Consider the following 20203-nt stretch of genomic DNA (forward strand, 5'->3'; position numbering starts at 1 on the left):
ACTGAAAAGCCACGTAAACCAAAATCCAACAAAGTCCACCAACATCAAATGCACAGGCCTACTGTCACGTTCCTGACCTGTTTTCTGTTGTTTGGTATGTGTTTATTGGTCAGGGCGTGAGTTTTGGGTGGGCAGTCTATGTTTTCTGTTTCTATGTTGGTTTTGGGTTGCCTGGTATGGCTCTCAATTAGAGGCAGGTGTTTGACGTTTCCTCTGATTGAGAGTCATATTAAGGTAGGTTGTTCTCACTGTTTGTTTGTGGGTGATTGTCGTCCGTGTCTGTGTCTGCGCACCACACGGGACTGTAGCGTTTGTTCGTTTGTTATAGTCTGTACCTGTTCCTACGTGCTTCGTGTTATATGTAAGTTCTCATGGTTTAGGTCAGTCTACATTCGTTTTTGTTATTTTGTAATCCTTCCAAGTGTTTGTTTTCGTGTTTCGTCGTTTGCTTTAATAAATCATTATGTATTCACAACCCGCTGCATTTTGGTCGAATCACTACTCCTCCTCTTTGTATGAAGAGGAGGAGGAATGCCGTTACACCTACCAAATTAAGATAGTTATACTGCAACCAGCAAGTCAAACTGATTGTTTGCCTTTGTTAATGTTGATTATTAAACAAAGAATGCACTGTATTTGGTGCTACTTAGCACATACAAATATTATCAGATAAGGTTATAACAATTCACAGAAAATTCAACATAGTCTTTGGTAGAGATGAAGGAGAAGAAAAACAATATAATACATGGACATCCATAATAGAGCACATTTGACTACAGGGTTTTTGGTTGTGTGTTATATTAAGCTTTGAACCACCAAGGGAATATAATAATCATTCCGAAATTATCTTCAGTGCGATTTGGATCTTACTGTCTACAGTATTTCAAGTATCTGGTCATTATCAGACTGATGCACTCTTCCTCTGTCCAAATCTACACAAGCCTGTCAGTTGGAGGATAGGCTTGTGACCTCACTTCTCTTCAAGTTAAAACAGAGATGTTGTGTCAGGGAGAGATACCTGAGACAGATAGGGCTGGTTTCCCAGACACTGCCTAGTCCTGGATAAAAAAGCATACTCATACTGTGTCCTGTAAACCAGCCCATAGGGTCAGGAGAGAGGGTCATCTGAGTCTAGTAGCAGAGCTACTGTACACTGTACTCATTGTAAGGAAGAATGGTGAATGGTGAGAAAAACACATTTGGTCAGAAAATAGAATAAAACATTTGCGATTTCTCAAGAATCCCCCCACCAACACTACTATTGTCTTAGGAGGTATTTGATCTCCTCTCCCTTTATCTCCACAGCTGTTGCAGGATTGCAAAAAGGAAGTGGCATGATTTTATCTGTCCAGCTAATCTACACACAGATGAAACAATTGTTTGGATAGAAATATAGCAGAATTCATCAATGTATGTGAGTCATTATTTCATTGATACGGCTAGAACTCAAGCTACTGGTTTGTTTTTTAATTGACATATTTACACCAGTTTATTTGAATGGATAGCATAGTATAGGGAATAACAGGGGTCCAAGTGCCGAACCTTGCTGAACACCAAATCCAATGTACACACTGATACTGGTCTGAGAAGTAGGAATTAAACCAGTTTAAAATGTGAGATGACAATGTTAAGGTGTCTGGCATTGAAACATGCTAAAAATGTTTAATATTAGATTTGTAATATTCACATAGATTTGTATAGTGTATACAAGGTATATGAATATGGATACCTGCACTTTAGCCACACAAAAAAAAAAAACATTTAGTTTGGTTGGCAAAATGGTCACAATGAGATGCAAAGATACTATCCACTGACAGATGATGCTATGCTAGAAGACTGACAGCTAAGACAGGCCTTGAAATGATTGGCTGGTTTGGGAGGCGACGCAATTGAGCCTTAATAAATGTGAGATGTTAGAATCTCCCCCTGACAAATCACCAATGACCAGGAACCGCCACCAGACACACTGAGATGTGTACACCCACAAAGATATACAGAAGTCAAAATATCAGGTTCCCTTTTAATTTTCAGTCATTGAGTAGGGCTAATTTATTTTATTTTCTTAGACAAAATTTGAGTCCCAGAGAATAGCTTGGCTTACAAGTGGATAAAGTTGTGTAGGCAGAGGGAGACATTTTGGGTTTCGTTTGGTGAGAGGAAATTTGGTAAACGTTGTGCAATGGTGCGGGAAAAGTTTTGAAAGAGTGTGAGAAACAATTGAAGCTAAGTGCCTGAAGTAGGTCGGTTCAAGAAGAAGCCTTCATGTTGCATCCGTACAGAATGGAGGGGTACCTCATCTCACCTGGTCCTGTAAGTACACAATGAGTCAAACAATTTGTGTTAATTCAGTTATAGGCCCAAGTATGTACAGGTATGTGGTTATTTGTTGAGTTTATGTACTTGTTTATATACCACAGGATGTACTTATACAGAAAATGCATCTCAAGCTCACTGAATTCAAGTTTGAATTTCATATTAACATTGAATTTTTCAAATTATGATAATTAATTAAAATATGTTAATAGATTACTGTAACATCATTCAATTTCAAACTCTTAAACTGGTACACAATGTTGGTACTTTTGTGGTCTACATACTGGCAAAAGAACAATATTTCTAACATAATAGTTTATACAACTAACAATATGTTGTTTCACAAAAATCAATTTTGTAAGGTTATGACCAACCATGAAAAACCCCCAGCAAAAGTATTATAGTAAATGTCAATGAAGTTTAAAAAGCTCAAAATGTTGTTCAACAATGTCATTATCAACAAACATTATCAAGGGCAGAAAGCAATTTGTATATAGATGTTGAGTTTCAGTTCCTAGGAAACAATAGTAAAACATTATGTGAAGTTTTGTTATGATTTCAGTTGAGGATATTATTTTTGTTTTAACAGGCATCAGAAGACATGTACGAACCCGACATCTATAGACAACAAATGTCAGAATATTCATATCCGTATGTCATCGATGCAGAGAGTCAAGGAGGTGAGCTTTAAAACACTACAACATTTTTCCTAGTATTAATACCTCATGTATTATCTATTGATAATCTTGGTAACTATGATACAATGATATACATTTAAAAAATAAACTTACCATCGCATAATTGTAGACGAAATAAACAATTTGAAAATCACTTATACGGAAGTGAATAGTGCCGGACCAACTAGATACTGTATGTGTTTGACCAGGCCTGAGGAAATCACACACAGTAGCTGTATTAAAGACAATACTGTACATAAAAAGTATCAAGACACTGCAGCTGGAGCCAACCATGTTGCCCCCATGGAGTACAGGAAACAGATGCCATTTCTGTCAGGCACAACTTTCCCCCCTGGGGTTTATTGAAATGGAGAGGTTTGGTTGTATTTTCTCCTGTAATCAACTGATCCTACTGCAAGAATAAACTGGTATTTACTAGTAGGAGCTGTAGAATTATATAGGCTCTGCTGCATTTAACAAACTAAATTATTACAGTATGCTTGATAAATATAAAATAAAAGAATGGCAAGTCTCTGGTGCAGTGTCAGGACAGAACACAACAGATCACTAAAACATGTTTACCTGCGGAATGTTTTTAGAGTTGCTACACGTTTTAACACATTTGTGACATTCAGGCTAAAAAGAAAGAAAAAGGCAACTGCCAAAGCAAAGATGTGTGAACAGGAAACTGCCTAAAACATTTTGCTGAACACTTTAAATGTATAGCAGACATTGTATATTTGGAATCTGTAGTCAAATAGGTTTTCTCTATTCTATTCCATCTGAACATTGCCATTTAGTGTACACTTCCTTCAGACCTACCTCTTACTCTATGAACAATTAAAATGCTTCTCTCTGTTCAGAACACTGGGACTATCACGCCACTCATCATGCTCATCCTCTGGACTTTGACAACCTCCCAGAGGGCCACTTCACTGAGCTCCAGAGTGTCCAGCAGCTACATCTACCCAGTATGGCTCGTTACAGCGATGTTGACACTCTCTCTCTGGACCCTGGCCTTGGGGGACACAACCATGCCCTACCCCCACCGGTGAGCCCACCCCCTGACCCCTGACCTCTCTTTTCCTCTAACACAGACAGAGCGTTGGAGTTGGTCATTCTTTTCAAGCAGATGTAGTGTACATGACTAATAGAGAATGTTCTAAATGTTCAGGACTAAAGCAAGTAGCAGAATTCATTTACATGTCCCCTCTAGTGGCAATAGCAATGCTTCAGAAATGCCTAATAACAGTTAAACATAAAATCAACCATCTGGCTTCAGATAAAGAAATGAGTATGAAAGCATATCTGGGCTATTGTTTGTTACTGGTGAGCTATGTTGCGTGGAGGATGTAGGGTGCGCCTACACACAGATGGTTTGACATTGTGGCCTTTTCCTAACTGGGGCCTGCTGGTGTTGCTACAGAACTATAATCTGCCAACTCACTAACGGCTGATGAACAAATAATTCTTTTTTTAACCAGAAGTGGCCTCCCCAACATTATGTCACACACACACACACACACACACACACACACACACACACACACACACACACACACACACACACACACACACACACACACACACACACACACACACACACACACACACACACACACACACAGAGAGAACATTGTCTGTCTTCTTGTGTGATATGTGGTTGCTGTTATTGCAGTTTGACTGTTTGGCTGTGCAAAATCCTGGCAAAACATTCAGCACACAGTTCTAAAAACCCACTGTTTCTGCTCTGAGACAGTATGTCAGTTCCATTTAAAAATAGAAAATGCATCTTTAAGGATATTTTCATCCACGCTCATTAATTAATGCTCTCTGTTTAAAGTGTAATATTTATACTGCCTCAGAGCAGAAACAGTAGGTTTTTAGAACTGTGTGCTGAATGTTTTGCCAGGATTTTGCACAGCCAAACAGTCAAACTGCAATAACAGCAACCACATATCACACCTCATGCAGCGGGGCGGTGTCCTAAAATCTTTGCGACCGCTGGGCTAACTTGAGATGATTATATTGTCAAGAACAGGTCAATGGGCAGAGTTTAACAGATATACTACTCTTAAAAACATGGCGAAGGTTTGAACTGAGAATCATGTCAATAAAACTTTGAGTTACAAGTTGTTTTTATGAGTAGGAAGACAAATGTGCCAATACCTCTAAAATACAACTGGTCTCCTGACTTGAAACAGAGTCAAATGTAGCAAGCTAGCAGTGACATGCTAAGCTAATCAGAGCAAGCTAGTTAGCTAAGCATTTAGCAACCTCTTAGCTACTCATGTTGAATTAATAAATATAACTACTATAGCTAACTAGGTGTCAAATATACAAATAAGTCAGGTAACATTTGCTTTATTGAAATGTTAAGTTGAATAAGCTTTATGACAAAAACAACAGGGATGGATAGTTATGCTGCTCCAGAGGCATCAATATAAAATGCTAAGCAAAACAGAACTAATTGGCTAGCAGATAGCTATCTTCTACTAATGTTGAGTCAAAGAACAGAGCTAGCTAGCTAGGTCTCAAATATGCCAGTAAATGTTAGTTTGGGTGACGATAACAATAGGATTTAGAAAAGGGCAATTCCACGACTCAGATTGTTCACTTAAAATGTATGTCAAACAAAAACAATTTATTTTAAAGTTTAACAAACCATACAGTGCACCAGGGCTCTATGCACAAGGGCTACGTTTAACAATTTACACAGAAAATTTTACAAAAACACATTTACTGGAAGATCTGTGCAGATTCAAAGTTTGGTAACAGAATTTCTGTAAAATTTCAGAATTAGGATTCAACAATGTCTGCAGAAAGAATGGGGTGTCAGCTATGACATGACACCTTGACTTTGAAAAAAATCTATTTTTTGTTATGGAACTACAATAGGTGAAGTGGATTTACACTGGTTAAATTAATTACGGTAACAGAATTTCATCATGGGTCCCTGATCTGTACTACACAGAAATGCATAATTATGGATATGAATGTCATTCTCTTCATGGGGATCTATCCTAAATAGGTACACAAAGGTATACATATGCAATATCCTCCTTTGCATATTTTGGGGATTATTCTACACAACGGCTATTACTTTAATGAGCTCTGCCCCCAAACAAGACCAAATTTGCTTGGTCCTAAACTAACCAAATCTGAACCAGTCATAGAACGAACGTCTATGTTTCATAAGTTTGGACATCAAAGTACAACACAGTAGAGTTCAGTAGAGTACAGTACAGCAGAGCACAGAACAGTAGAGTACAATCGAGTACAGTAGAGTACAGTAAAGTAGAGTATAGTTCAGTACTTTACAATACAGTACTGTACTGTACTGTACCTTTCTTTACTGTACTGAGCTCTACTCTACTTTTATTTACGGTACTGTATAGTACTGTGCTGTCCAAACTTGTGAACCTAACTGTGGTTTGTGACTACTATGATTTCCCATTGTAGCCAATTAAATTGCAGATATTCCATTACCGAGTTTTGGGAAATTCCGTTACCAAGTTTTAATCATTTATTTTAATTTTAATTTTAATCAACAAAATTGATATCAGTAAAAACACTATAATTGTCACGCCCTGGCCTTAGTTATCTTTGTTTTCTTTATTATTTTAGTTAGGTCAGGGTGTGACATGGGGGAGGTATGTGTTTTGTATTGTCTAGGGTTTTTTGTATGTTTATGGGGCAATGTTTAGTCTAGGTGTATGTATGTCTATGGTTGCCTAGATTGGTTCTCAATTAGAGACAGCTGTCTATCGTTGTCTCTGATTGGGAGCCATATTTAGGCAACCATAGTCATTAGGTAGTTTGTGGGTGATTGTCTATGTCTATGTGTAAGTTGCCTGTGTCTGCACTTGTCATTATTATAGCGTCACGGTCGTTGTTTTGTTTAGTTTGTAAGTGTTCTTCGTCTTCGTTGATTAAATATGTGTTCATTTCACGCTGCGCCTTGGTCCTCCTCTCTTTCACGTAACGACGATCGTGACAATAATAATTGATAGGTGTACTTGTTACTTCTGTGACCTTTCATTATCCTCCCTCATGAGGGAGAGAAATTAGAAAATATCTTAAAGATATGCAGGGTTTTGGTAGCGGAATTTCAAAGCACAAGGCAATGTTTTTTAATTTACAGGCAGAAACATGTATCCAAATGTAATAATGAACGTGTTGATATTAGTTGGCAGGGGTCTTTACTTAACATGATAGTCATTTTTAGGATGGCAAATGGTTGAAAAATGTATATCTGCCTTAATTTCTCCTATGAACTTCACATGTTGGTGCTCATGGGTCCTTTTACATGGAAATTACCATATGTCCATGGCTGTCCCTAGGGCAGTAAATACTTTTTTGTATCACCTTTTGTGCTTGAATTCTGCCCTTAGGGCACCAAAGTGATCCAAACCAAAATGAACACTACTGCACCCGGGGAAGCATTTAAACAATGCATTCCAGTTTGCTTAAAGTCTGCCCTTAGGGCACCAAGTGATCTTGACCCAAACTAACATTTCTGCCCCCAGGGTAGCATAAACAGTCAGTTCCATTTTTTTTGTTGATATCGCTTATTCAACTAAACTTTTAATAAAACAAATGTTAACTGACCTATTGGCAGATTTGAGACCTAACTAGCTACCTATTTTTATTTTATAATTCAACATTAGTAGGAGGTAGGTTTCTGTTCAGCTAAGCTACATTTAGCTTAGCATTTTACTTTTCTTACCCCAGAAGTTTATATAGCTTATTTAACTAAATATTTTTTATAAAGTAACTGGGAGCCGATTTACAGGTATATTTGAGACCTAGCTAGTTTTATTCTATGACTCAATATTCTATTTATTAATTCAACATGAGTAGCTAAGAGGCTCTGATTAGCTTAGCATAAGGCTGCTAGTTTGCTACATTTTACTCTTCGCTTCAAGTCAGGAGACCAGTTGTATCTTAGAGATACTGTCACCTTTGTTTGACTACTGTAACACAAAAATTATTTTAAAACATTACAACTTGTTAACTCAAAGTTATTTACAAGATTCAGAGTTAGAAACCAATCGGATTGGTTCTGCCCTAAACCAATCAGATTATTTCTGCCCTTAGAACAAAGTTGACTACACTTTAAGTAAATCTGCGTTGAAGCTCTTTTCCTCCCACATAAGTATTCATTCAACTCCACTGTCACTTGATAAATTCAAGGGAGTGAGTATTCACAGGAGGGTGTTGAGGGGAGGACAGCTCATAATAATGGCTTGAATGGAGTGTTTGATACCATTCCATTTATTCCGTTCCAGCCATTACTATGTGCCAGTCCTCCCTAATTAAGGTGCCACCAGCCACCTGTGGTGGTGATAAATGATTGGGGGAGTAAAAATGGTTGCCGTCATTAATAACACTTGCGCCTCACTGTGTATATAACATGATCAGCATGGTATCTAATTTGTTTAGTTGTAATTTCTCATTGAATACTGCTCCAAAAATAATGTATTGTAATTGGTTGTAATTGTAATGGTTTTGTATTGTAATGACTACATGGTTATTGTTGTTTGTGGTGTCCAAGGTGCCATATTACCCTCGTGCCATGGGCTACTTGCACCCCTCTCCTCAGACGATGAGGAGCTCAGACGACGAGGAGCCAGGAGGCCGCAGCCCTCCACTAGAAGTGTCTGATGAAGAGTGTCTGAGGGACCACATTGCCCACGTAACAAGGGGAGAATTGGGTAGGGAATTCTTTCATAAATGCATACCTAATATCTCACATGATTTAGCTTTTGAGGTCACAATAATCCTACCCCATGTAGGTCATAGGTAGGGAACCTCCTCAACTGATTCATTGCATGTTTAACCATTTTGTCATTTTGTCAACATTAATATAGGCAACAAGAAGAAGATCCGTCTGTACCAGTTCCTGCTGGATCTGCTGAGGAATGGGGACATGAAGGACAGTATCTGGTGGGTGGACAGGGACAAGGGCACCTTCCAGTTCTCCTCGAAACACAAGGAGGCACTGGCACATCGGTGGGGCGTACAGAAGGGCAATCGCAAGAAAATGACCTACCAGAAGATGGCACGGGCTCTTCGCAACTATGGCAAGACAGGCGAGGTCAAAAAGGTCAAGAAGAAGCTGACTTATCAGTTCAGTGGTGAAGTGCTGGGGGGGAGGTCTCACTTGGAGAGGAGGCCATATTCCCATTTGTAGAGGGAGAAACATAGTGGAAGTCCTGAAGAAGGGTAGAGTGAGAGAGAGAGAGAGAGATAGTTAACTGTATATAGTATGCAAGATGGTTATCAATGTAATAACTATTGATTGTGCTCAAATCAACAATAACTGTTTTTGCTGCTCTTGTAAAAAGCATTTATGTGAACGTCAAAGCCAATGTCTTAATGGAATCTGACAATTAGCAAGTTTTGCTCCTACAACTCAATGATTGCACAATCACATCTGGACCTTTTACATTCTATAGCACGTAGAAACAGCACCGTTTCAAATGATACTGTCAATCATTATCACCAGAAAGCTTACAAGAGTGGTAATACAGATGACCACTAGAAGTCCTCAGAGATCTCCTTTCTTAAAGCTGTCTGTGTTCACTGACTTCTACGCACTGTTGGACTCACTGACCATTGTGCACATTTGACATCGATTAGACTTGGATGCAATGTAAACAAAGAAAAAGACTGTGATAAAGAACTCTTTAGCATTAATGAAATTGATTTGACACTCTGAGATGCACTGACTTTGGATACGCAATTCCTCTTGCTTAACCTTTGGTGTAGCAGCACACAAACACAACATATTATACATTAGCTTTTGCTAATCAGAATTGAGAATTCAGCCAAGCCGTGGTATAAAGCTTGTATATTTGATTGATGGTATTACATGTGTATTTCATACTAACTCATGTTAGCTCAAGACTTTGGGAAGTAAACCCTTCTGAACATTGGGAGGTTTAACCTGCAAACTTTTTGGACTGTCCCCTTGACCATTACTTCCCTGTAACAACCCATTGACTTGTTCCTGAAATGGGAGAGGGTGAAGAGGCTTGTCACCCAGCCCTTATCATCTGCTTGTGTTCTGAGATATAGCACAGACCCTTGCCTCCTCCGAGCTGGGGTGCAATCTATTCCTAGCCTAGGAATACCAACACAGGGATATTTCTCCCATGCTCTCAATCATAGACCCCTGTTTGAACTGTATGATAGTGTATATGACCAGTTATTTTCCCGTACTCTATGTGCTCTCTGTATAATGCATGTTGGCATGTTTGTATGTTGGCATGACTCAGTTACATATCTGCACGTGATGAACTCGAAAGCATTTCTATTTCTCACACGTCATGTGGTTTTAGTCGACTCATCCTCACATTGTTCCAGCACATCACAGACTGGCTTTAGCAAATACTCTGGGAATCACAGCCATGTACGCAGAACCCCAGTGGCCGAGCCAGATAATATATAGACATGTGGGCAGCCGTGGAAACTTTACTGGGCCCACTGGCAGCATACAAGGCCACCCCGTCCTCCACCATCCACCCACCCCCAGCCCAGTTATGTGGCAGCCGAAGCCTGTAGGTGTAAATAATTCTGGGTGCTGACACAGCTCTATGATGGGAGCACAGGGCACAGTCTGCAGTGAAAAGTGACGCAAAGTGAGGTATCCAGGGAGAATACCATCAAGAGACAGATAATAGTTTTAAGTGTATTTTCCCTACAGCACCATAAAGCAATGAATAAATACAACTGAAAAGGAGACATAAAGGACAGGGATATAGTTAGAAAAATTCTATTTAATAATGCAAAATCGTAGAAACAGTGAGGATTGATTGAAGTAAACCCACCTGCATTTATTACTGACTGAGCGATAATACAAGGTTGAAAATGAAAACATACAGTTGAAGTCGAAAGTTTACATACACTTAGGTTGGAGTCATTAAAACTCATTTTTCAACCACTCCACAAATTTCTTGTTAACAAATTATAGTTTTGGCAAGTCGGTTAGGACATCTACTTTGTGCATGACACAAGTCATTTTTCCAACAATTGTTTACAGACAGATTATTTCACTTATAATTCACTGTATCACAATTCCAGTGGGTCAGAAGATTACGTGTATATGACCAGTTATTGACTGTGCCTTTAAACATGTTATGGCTTTAGAAGCTTCTGATAGGCTAATTGACATCATTTGAGTCAATTGGAGGTGTACCTGTGTGGGTGTATTTCAAGGCCTACCTTCAAACTCAGTGTCTCTTTGCTTGACATCATGGGAAAATCAAAAGAAATCAGCCAAGACCTCAGAAAAAAAAAATCTGTCTGGTTCATCCTTGGGAGCAATTTCCAAATGCCTGAAGGTACCACATTCATCTGTAAAAACAATAGAACGCAAGTATAAACACTATGGGACCACGCAGCCGTCATACCGCTCAGAAAGGAGACGCGTTCTGCCTCCTAGAAATGAACGTACTTTGGTGCGAAAAGTGCAAATCAATCCCAGAACAACAGCAAAGGACCTTGTGAATATGCTGGAGGAAACAGGTACAAAGGTATCAATATCCACAGTGAAACGAGTCCTTTATCGATATAACCTGAAAGGCAAGGAAGAAGCCACTGCTCCAAAACCGCCATAAAAAAGCCAGACTACAGTTTGCAACTGCACATGGGGAGAAAGATCATACTTTTTTGGAGAAATGTCCTCTGGTCTGATGATACAAAAATAGAACTGTTTGGCCATAATGACCATCGTTATGTTGTCAGGAAAAAGGGGGATGCTTGCAAGCCGAAGAACACCATCCCAACCATGAAGCATGGGGGTGGCAGCATCATGTTGTGGGGGTGCTTTGCTGCAGGAGGGACTGGTGCACTTCACAAAATAGATGGTATCATGAGAGAGGAAAATTATATGGATATATTGAAGCAACATCTCAAGACATCAGTCAGGAAGTTAAAGCTTGGTCGCAAATGGGTCTTCCAAATGGACAATGACCCCAAGCATACTTCCAAAGTTGTGGCAAAATGGCTTAAGGATAACAAAGTCAAGATATTGGAGTGGCCATCACAAAGCCCTGACCTCAATCCTATAGAAAATTTGTGAAAAAGTGTGTGCGAGCAAGGAGGCCTACAAACCTGACTCAGTAACACCAGCTGTCAGGAGGAATGGGCCAAAATCCCCCTAACCTATTGTGGAAGGCTGGTGGAAGGCTACCTGAAGTTTTTGACCCAAGTTAAACAATTTAAAGGCAATGCTACCAAATACTAATTGAGTGTATGTAAACTTCTGACCCACTGGGAATGTGATGAAATAAATAAAAGCTTAAATAAATAATTCTCTCTGCTATTATTCTGACATTTCACATTCTTAAAATAAAGTGGTGATCCTAACTGACCTAAGACAGGGAATTTGTACTCTGATTAAATGTCAGGAATAGGGAAAAACTGAGTTTAAATGTATTTGGCTAAGGTGTATGTAAACTTCCGACTTCAACTGTATACAGTACCAGTCAAAAGTTTGGAAACACCTACTCATTCAAGGGTTTTTCTTTATTTTGACTATTTCCTACATTGTAGAAACTATGAATTAACACATATGGAATCATTTAGTAACCCCAATAAAGTTGAATAAATCAAAATATATTTTTGATTCTTCAAAGTAGCCACCCTTTCCCTTGATGACGGCTTTGCGCACTCTTGGCATTCTCTCAACCACCTTCACCTGGAATTATTTTACAAAAGTCTTGAACGAGTTCCCACACATGCTGAGCACTTGTTGACTGCTTTTCCATCACTCTGCGGTCCAACTCATCCCAAACCATCTCAATTGGGTTGAGGTCAGGTGATTAAGGAGGCCAGATCATCTGATGCGGCACTCCATCAATCTCCTTCTTGGTCAAATATCCCTTACACAGCCTGGTGTGTTTTGGGTCATTGTCCTGTTGGAAAATAAATGATAGTCCCACTAAGCACAAACCAGACGGGATGGCGTATCACTGAAGGATGCTGTGGTAGCCATGTTGGTTAAGTGTGCCTTGAATTCTAAATAAATCACTGACAGTGTCACCAGCAAAGCACCCCCACACCATCACACCTCCTCCACCCTGCTTCACGGTGGGAACCACACATGCGGAGATCATCCGTTCACCTACTCTGCGTCTCACAAAGACATGGCGGTTGGAACCAAAAATCTCAAATTTGGACTTATCAGACCAAAGGACAGATTTCCACTGGTCTAATGTCTTTTGCTCGTGTTTCTTGGCCCAAGCAAGTTTCTTCTTATTTTTGGTGTCCTTAAATAGTGGTTTCTTTGCAGCAATTCGACCATGAAGGCCTGATTCACGCAGTCTCCTCTGAACAGTTGATTTTGAGATGTGGCTATTACTTGAACTCTGAAGCATTTATTTGAGCTGCAATATGAGGTGCAGTTAACTCTAAAGAACTTATCCTCTGCAGCAGAGGTAACTCTGGATCTTCCTTTCCTGTGGCGGTCCTCATGAGAGCCAGTTTCATCATAGCGTTTGATGTTTTTTGTGACTGCACTTGAAGAAACTTTCAAAGTTCTTGATATTTTCCGAATTGACTGACCTTCATGCCTTAAAGTAATGATGGACTGTCATTTCTCTTTGCTTATTTGAGCTGTTCTTGCCATAATATGGACTCGGTCTTTTACCAAATAGGGCTATCATTTGTATAACACCCCTACCTTGTCACAACACAACTAATTGGCTCAAACACATTAAGAAGGAAAGAAATTACACTATTTAACTTTTAACAAGGCACACCTGTTAATTGAAATGAATTGACTACCTCATGAAGCTGGTTGAGAGAATGCCAAGAGTGTGCAAAGCTGCCGTCAAGGCAAAGGGTGGCTACTTAGAAGACTCTCAAATGTAAAACATATTTCTATTTGTTTAACACTTTTTTTGGTTACTACTGTTATTTCATAGTTTTGATGTCTTCACTATTATTCTACAATGTAGAAAATAGTAAAAATAAAGAAAAATCCTGGAATGAGTATGTGTGTCCAAAATTTTGACTGGTACTGTAGTTTACGGTAATTGCTGGGACACTTGAGAAAACTGGGCAGACACAAGGCCAAGGTAAAAAAGCTCAAAAAGAAAAATGATAAAATGATGAGGATGTAGTGTTCAGGATCAGGGTCAGACATGCCTTATTATCCCAAAATAACCCACTAAGGTGGGGTTGTTCGCCCGCCTCCAAACTCCATAATATTTTACTCCAGTCAGTCTGTCAGTCTGTCATGTTCTCGCTATGCCACCAAGCCGAGGCTTCCGACGGTAGGCCCCTACTAATAAGATGCTAAGCTCCAGTGTGTCAGGCAACAGTGTATGATTCAACCAGAACAGGATTTATTTAGAGAGGGTAAAGGTCCCACATATATGTGTATTACTTCCTAGGGAAATTAAGTTCTGATGTAAAATTGACTGCCATTTGGAATACTTGTTTTACATGAAAAAGTATTGTTACATTACGAACATCAGGAAACATATTTTTCTGTTTACAGTGCTGCCTGTTCAGAAAATGAATGTTAAATTAACCAGATGGATGATGGAAAGCTGTGCATACAGCCATTTACGGATTCCTGGACGTCCTGGAAGTCCTTGTTCACCAGGGGAAAAGCACTCACATTCCTGCCAACAGATAAAAGGATTGCTCTAGTCTCCTGTCTGCTGTTTTCTGATGCGGCTACTACTTTTTACAAGGCCAGGCAGCGGCACAAATCTAGAAAGAGTAGGAGACCTCGCTGGACTCAGGTTCTAAATTTAACCCCCCACCTCCCATTCCCTCCCTCCCTCACTCGCTTTGCCTGTCATGCAGCTCAGGTGTTGGGAGAAGAGATGGTTGAAATATGGTCTGCAGGAGGTCAGAGGGGTCTGGGGGTTGTGTGAATGTGGGGTGGAGGGACAGGGAGGGATGAGGTGCACGTCTATTATCTCATTGCCGGACAGAAAGGGGATTGGGTCTAGACATCGTGACAAAAGAGGGTGGGTTAGTACTGTTGTGAAGGGGGGTTGCTCAGGAGCCCCACTATTAAACGCAAGTGGTGAGCTAGGAAGGAGCGTGTAATTTATTGTTGGTTACTTTCTGGAAGACACATTCAATCAGGATGCCAGAGCCGGTCCAAAAAACAGGTAAGTGTGCCTGATCAGATTCCATCTCATTTTACTTCAGCATCACTGTATCTCCAGCTGCTATCTAAAGACGTCGCTGGATTTTTTACCTCCTCTCCCTTTTCCCTCTGTAATAACAAATCCCTCCCAACCTATGGGACTGGTGGGACTTTTGATCACTGATCATCTCATGTCATAGTTTCTTGTCTTCACAGTTGCATTTCAGAGAGGTTACGTTTGAAAGTTGTTGCTGTTACAAGGGGGAACTTTGCCAATGCCTGCCTCTTCAGCTTAATATTAGCTATGCATGTCTTCTGTGCAGGTTTTCTCTCTATTTGATCCATTGAAACTGTAAAGGGAGTGTACAGTGCATTCGGAAAGTATTCAGACACCTTGACTTTTTCCCATTTTGTTATGTTACAGCCGTATTCTAAAATGGATTGAATTGTTTTTCCCCTCCTCATCAATCTTCACACAATACCCCATAATTACAAAGCAAAAACAGGTTTTTAGAAAGATTTTCAGATGTTTAAAAAAAATATCACATTTATGTAAGTATTCAGACTCTTTACTCAGTACTTTGTTGAAGCACATTTGTCAGTGATTACAGCCTCCAGTCTTCTTGGGTATGACGTTACAAGCTTGGCACACCTGTATTTCGGGAGTTTCTCCCATTCTTCTCTGCAGATCCTCTCAAGCTCTGTCAGGTTGAATGGGGAGCGTCACTGCACAGCAATTTTCAGGTCTCTCCAGAGATGTTAGATTGGATTCAAGACCGGGCTCTGGCTGGGCCACTCAAGGACATTCAGAGACTTGTCCTGAAGCCACTCCTACATTTTCTTGGCTGTGTGCTTAGGGTTGTTTTCCTGTTAGAAGGTTAACCTTCACCCCAGTCGGAGGTTGTGAGTGCTCTGGAGCAGGTTTTCATCAAGGATCTCGCTGTACTTTGCTCCGTTCATCTTTCCCTCGATCCTGACTAGTCTCCCAGATATGATCTGTTTCACCGTTTAGAAATGATAGCACTTTATGTATCTAGTCCAAACATTTGAAGGTGTCATATTTGGACCAATTCACTTGATTACAAATAATAATGAATGAATCGTGACTAATGATGAGTGAGAAAGTTACAGAGGCATAAATATCATACCCCCCCAAAAAATGGTGAGAGATTAGCATGTTTTGGGGTCATGACCTTTGTGCATCTGTAACTTTCTCACTCATCATTATTCACGATTCATTCATGATTATCCATAATCATGGTAGCATCCACATTAATGTAGAAGTGTTCAGAAACATATTTGATTCTTATTTACAATAAAAGTGACTCCAAAATGAAACAATACATTATTTACCATTCATTGCTATTGGGCACAACATAATCTGAAACACAACCAAAACCAACTGCAAATGCATCCAATAAGTTTGTACAGTCACAAGCTTGATGTAGTCATTGCATGCTATGAATATGGGAACAAATACTAAACTTTTGACAAAATGTTATACATGGTAAGTGAATTTGTTCAAATACTTATGACACCTTCAAATGGGGGGACTAGATACATAAAGTGAGTTGATTTCTAAACGGTAAAACAGATATGTATGAAAATACCCACAAATAAAATGTGACATTCTGTACTGTCGCCTCATATAAAACATTTTATCTCAAATTTTTAGCTTCACTGTCCAAATAAATACATAGGGGAGTGTATGTAAGCGTAAGTTCAAAATTCCGAGTGCATCATTTCATGCACCACTGAGTCCATGTGTAAACATCACTCATCATGTGCAGATGATCCAGAAATGCCTCACAGGATTCTAACCAGACAAATTACTTTCCAGTTTTTTGGGTCAGATGGAAAGCATTGCCATTCACTGTGGAAAGAGCAACTCAACAGATCAGATGACAATGCAGCCTCCTTCCAGTATCAGTTACTCAGATACAGTATGTCTGCTAAGACATCTAGCGTTCCAGATCTCCCAAACAGTCATGGGCTGTTTGAGTAATTTAGCATTAACATCAAGACCCTGCTATCAACAGATAATTATTCTGTAAATCTGTTTTTTGTTGAAGTGTCTTTTAAATGTAGAATGAGTCTCTCTACTGATACAAAGATGCTTTGCACTTTGGGGTTTTGGGGTTTTGAATTCCCCAACTGATGAAGAAATAGTTTGTGGTGAACCATTTGGACTGAAATAAAACAAGAACTAGAAGATACAGGTGAACTATATAAGTTAATTGGGTAAACACTTACTGGTCCTAATGCTAGCTAACTGCTTTGCTTGCTTGTTATTTTTTCCTTTTCTTTTTACAATAACGATTGTTAGTTCAAAATATGTTTCAACCCTCATATTATATTTTTTTCTCATTTACTTTACATGGAGGAATTTGAGTGAAATGTAATATAAATAGGCCCAATAAATACACCGTTGAGGTTAAGGAGGAGATACCAGTCATCACTAGCCTGAAAAAGGGAGCACACTTGGAAGCCCAGAACAGGCGTAACATTCTTTCTATGCTCGCTGCGCAACTAAAATAGTGTCTCACTAATATCTCTACTGTGCTACCTGTGCCCCTGTCACTGGGGTTGCCTGCTGAGTGCATTTATTAGTGGGGCACAAATGCATTCTATATTTAAACCAATAGGGTCGTCTTGCTCCATGTGGAGGTCATTTAATTTGTGATGTAATGAGCTGATTGGAAACCATTCTCTGGTTAGAGGGTAATAAAACACCTGATACAACTCACAGAGAGGAGAAATGTATTAGACAATAAAAAGCTCTCATTAACAACACATTGGAGAGCTCTGATATCAATCCACTGCAATGCAGATGATTGCAATGATAAGATCAGCCTTTTCAGCATTTATCCATTTCAATTGATTAATTCAACTGAATTCAAAATAGGGGTACAATTAAGGTTACATACAGTGCATTCGGAAAGTATTCAGACCCCTTGACTTTTTCAACATTTTGTTACATTACAGCCTTATTGTAAAATTGATAAAATTGTTTTTTTGCCCCTCATCAATCGACACACAATATCCCACAATGACAATGCAAAAACTGTTTTTTTGATTTTTTTGCAAATGTATAAACATTTAAAACCGTAAATATCACCTTTTCATAAGTGTTCAGACCCTTTACTCAGTATTTTGTTGAAGCACTGTGGCAGTGATTACAGCCTTGAGTCTTCTTGGGTATGATGCTACAAGCTTGTATTTGGGAAGTTACTTCCATTCTTCTCTGCAGATCCTCTCAAGCTCTGTCAGGTTGGATGGGGAGCGTCACTGCACAGCTATTTTCAGGTCTCTCCAGACATGTTCGATCGGGTTCAAGTCTGGGCTCTGGCTGGGCCACTCCTACGTTTTCTTGGCTGTGTGCTTAGGGTTGTTTTCCTGTTACAAGGTTAATCTTTGCCCCAGTCGGAGGTCCTGAGTGCTCTGGACCTGGTTTTCATCAAGGATCTCTCTGTACTTTACTCCGTTCATCTGTCACTCGATCCTGACTAGTCTCCTAGTCCCTGCTGCTGAAAAACATCCCCACAGCATGATGCTGCCACCCCCATGCTTCACCGTAGGGATGGTGCCAGGTTTCTTTCAGACGTGATCGTTGCCATTCAGGCCAAAGAGTTCAATCTTGGTTTCCTCAGACCAGATAATCTTGTTTCTCATGGTCTAAGAGTCCTTTAGGTGCCTTTTGGCAAACTCCAAACGGGTTGTCATGTGCCTTTTACTGAGGAATGCCTTCCGTCTGGCCACTCTACTATAAAGGCCTGATTAGTGGATTGCTGCAGAGATGGTTGTCCTTCTGGAAGGTTCTTCCATCTCCACAGAGGAACTCTGCAGCTCTGTCAGAGTGAACATCGGGTTCTTGGCCACCTCCCTGACCAAAGCCCTTCTCCCCCAATTGCTCAGTTTGGACAGGCAGCCAGCTCTAAGAAGAGTCTTGGGAGTTCCAAACTTCTTCCATTTAAGAATGATAGAGGCCACTGTGTTCTTGGGGACCTTTAATGCTGCAGAAATGTTTTGGTACCCTACCCCAGATCTGTGCCTTGACACAATCCTGTCTCGGAGCTCTACAGACAATTCCTTTGACCTCATGGCTTGGTTTTTGCTCTGACATGTGCGGTCAACTGTGGTACTTTATATAGACAGGTGTGTGCCTTTCCAAACAATGCCCAATCAGTTAAATTTGCCACAGGTGGACTCCAGTCAAGTTGTAGAAACATCTCAAGGATGATCAATGGAAACAGGATGCACCTGAGCTCAATTTCAAGTCTCATAGCAAAGTGTCTGAATCTTTATGTAAATAAGGTATTCCAGTTATTATAATTTTTTTTATAAATTTGCAAACATTTCGAAAAACCTGTTTTTGCTTTGTCATTATGGGGTGTTGTGTGTAGATTGATGAGGGAATCCATTTTAGAATAAGGCTGTAACGTAACAAAATGTGGAAAAAGGAAAGGGGTCTGAATACTTTCTGAATGCAGTGTATAACCTTATTTGTAATTTTTCTGAAGTGCTTCCATTTTGATAATAGAACTACTATGGTGTATCATCATAGTGCACTTCAAAGGTTTTACATCACAATTTACTGCAAAAATCCATGACAAACTGGGCATCTTAAAGGGAATAATTTCATTCTGACCCATCCTTCCCTCTCCAGTCTCAGCATTTGCCAAGAAACCAAAGACTCAGGTGGCAGAGGAAGGGGCAACAGTGGTTTTTGAGACAGAGACAGAGAAGCCTGATGCGAAGGTGAGATGGCAGTGCAACACAAAGGACCTTGTCTCGGACGACAAGTATGTGATCAAGGCAGATGGAAACAAGCACTCACTTACCATCCAAGAAGTCACCAAGGAGGACGGCACTGCCTATGCAGTGATTGCCGGAGGGTCAAAAGTCAAGTTTGACCTAAAGGTGAAGGAGAAAGAAGTCATGGAGGAAGTCAAATTGGAATTGAAGGAGAAAGTGAAGGAGAAGAAAGGTGGGAGTCTATGAGGCTGTAGACCTGTGTCCAGAGCCATACTCACCTATGAGCACAGTGTGAGGAACACCGAGCACAGAGGCCACCAAACACCATAAACATGTTTGT

The 20203-nt window shown here is 39.9% G+C and overlaps 2 protein-coding genes across 2 annotated transcripts in view; both read left to right on the forward strand.

Annotated features, from left to right (window-relative positions):
- The first annotated feature begins 635 nt into the window (after positions 1-635).
- Positions 636-9931, forward strand: LOC120047888 (transcription factor PU.1-like). Its single transcript, XM_038993472.1, has 5 exons — positions 636-2310; positions 2903-2993; positions 3854-4041; positions 8548-8707; positions 8864-9931. The coding sequence occupies exons 1-5, from the start codon at positions 2263-2265 to the stop codon at positions 9184-9186; spliced, it is 810 nt and encodes a 269-aa protein (XP_038849400.1). The 5' UTR covers positions 636-2262; the 3' UTR covers positions 9187-9931.
- Positions 9932-15105: 5174 nt separating this feature from the next.
- Positions 15106-20203, forward strand: part of LOC120052732 (myosin-binding protein C, cardiac-type-like) — a 40577-nt gene continuing 35479 nt past the window's right edge. The window contains exons 1-2 of the mRNA XM_038999816.1: positions 15106-15130; positions 19775-20079. Of these exons, the coding sequence (XP_038855744.1) occupies positions 15106-15130; positions 19775-20079 (330 nt within the window). The remainder of the gene's footprint in view (positions 15131-19774; positions 20080-20203) is intronic.

The sequence above is a fragment of the Salvelinus namaycush genome, chromosome 1, assembly GCF_016432855.1.
Source record: "Salvelinus namaycush isolate Seneca chromosome 1, SaNama_1.0, whole genome shotgun sequence".
Classification (NCBI taxonomy): Eukaryota; Metazoa; Chordata; class Actinopteri; order Salmoniformes; family Salmonidae; genus Salvelinus; species Salvelinus namaycush.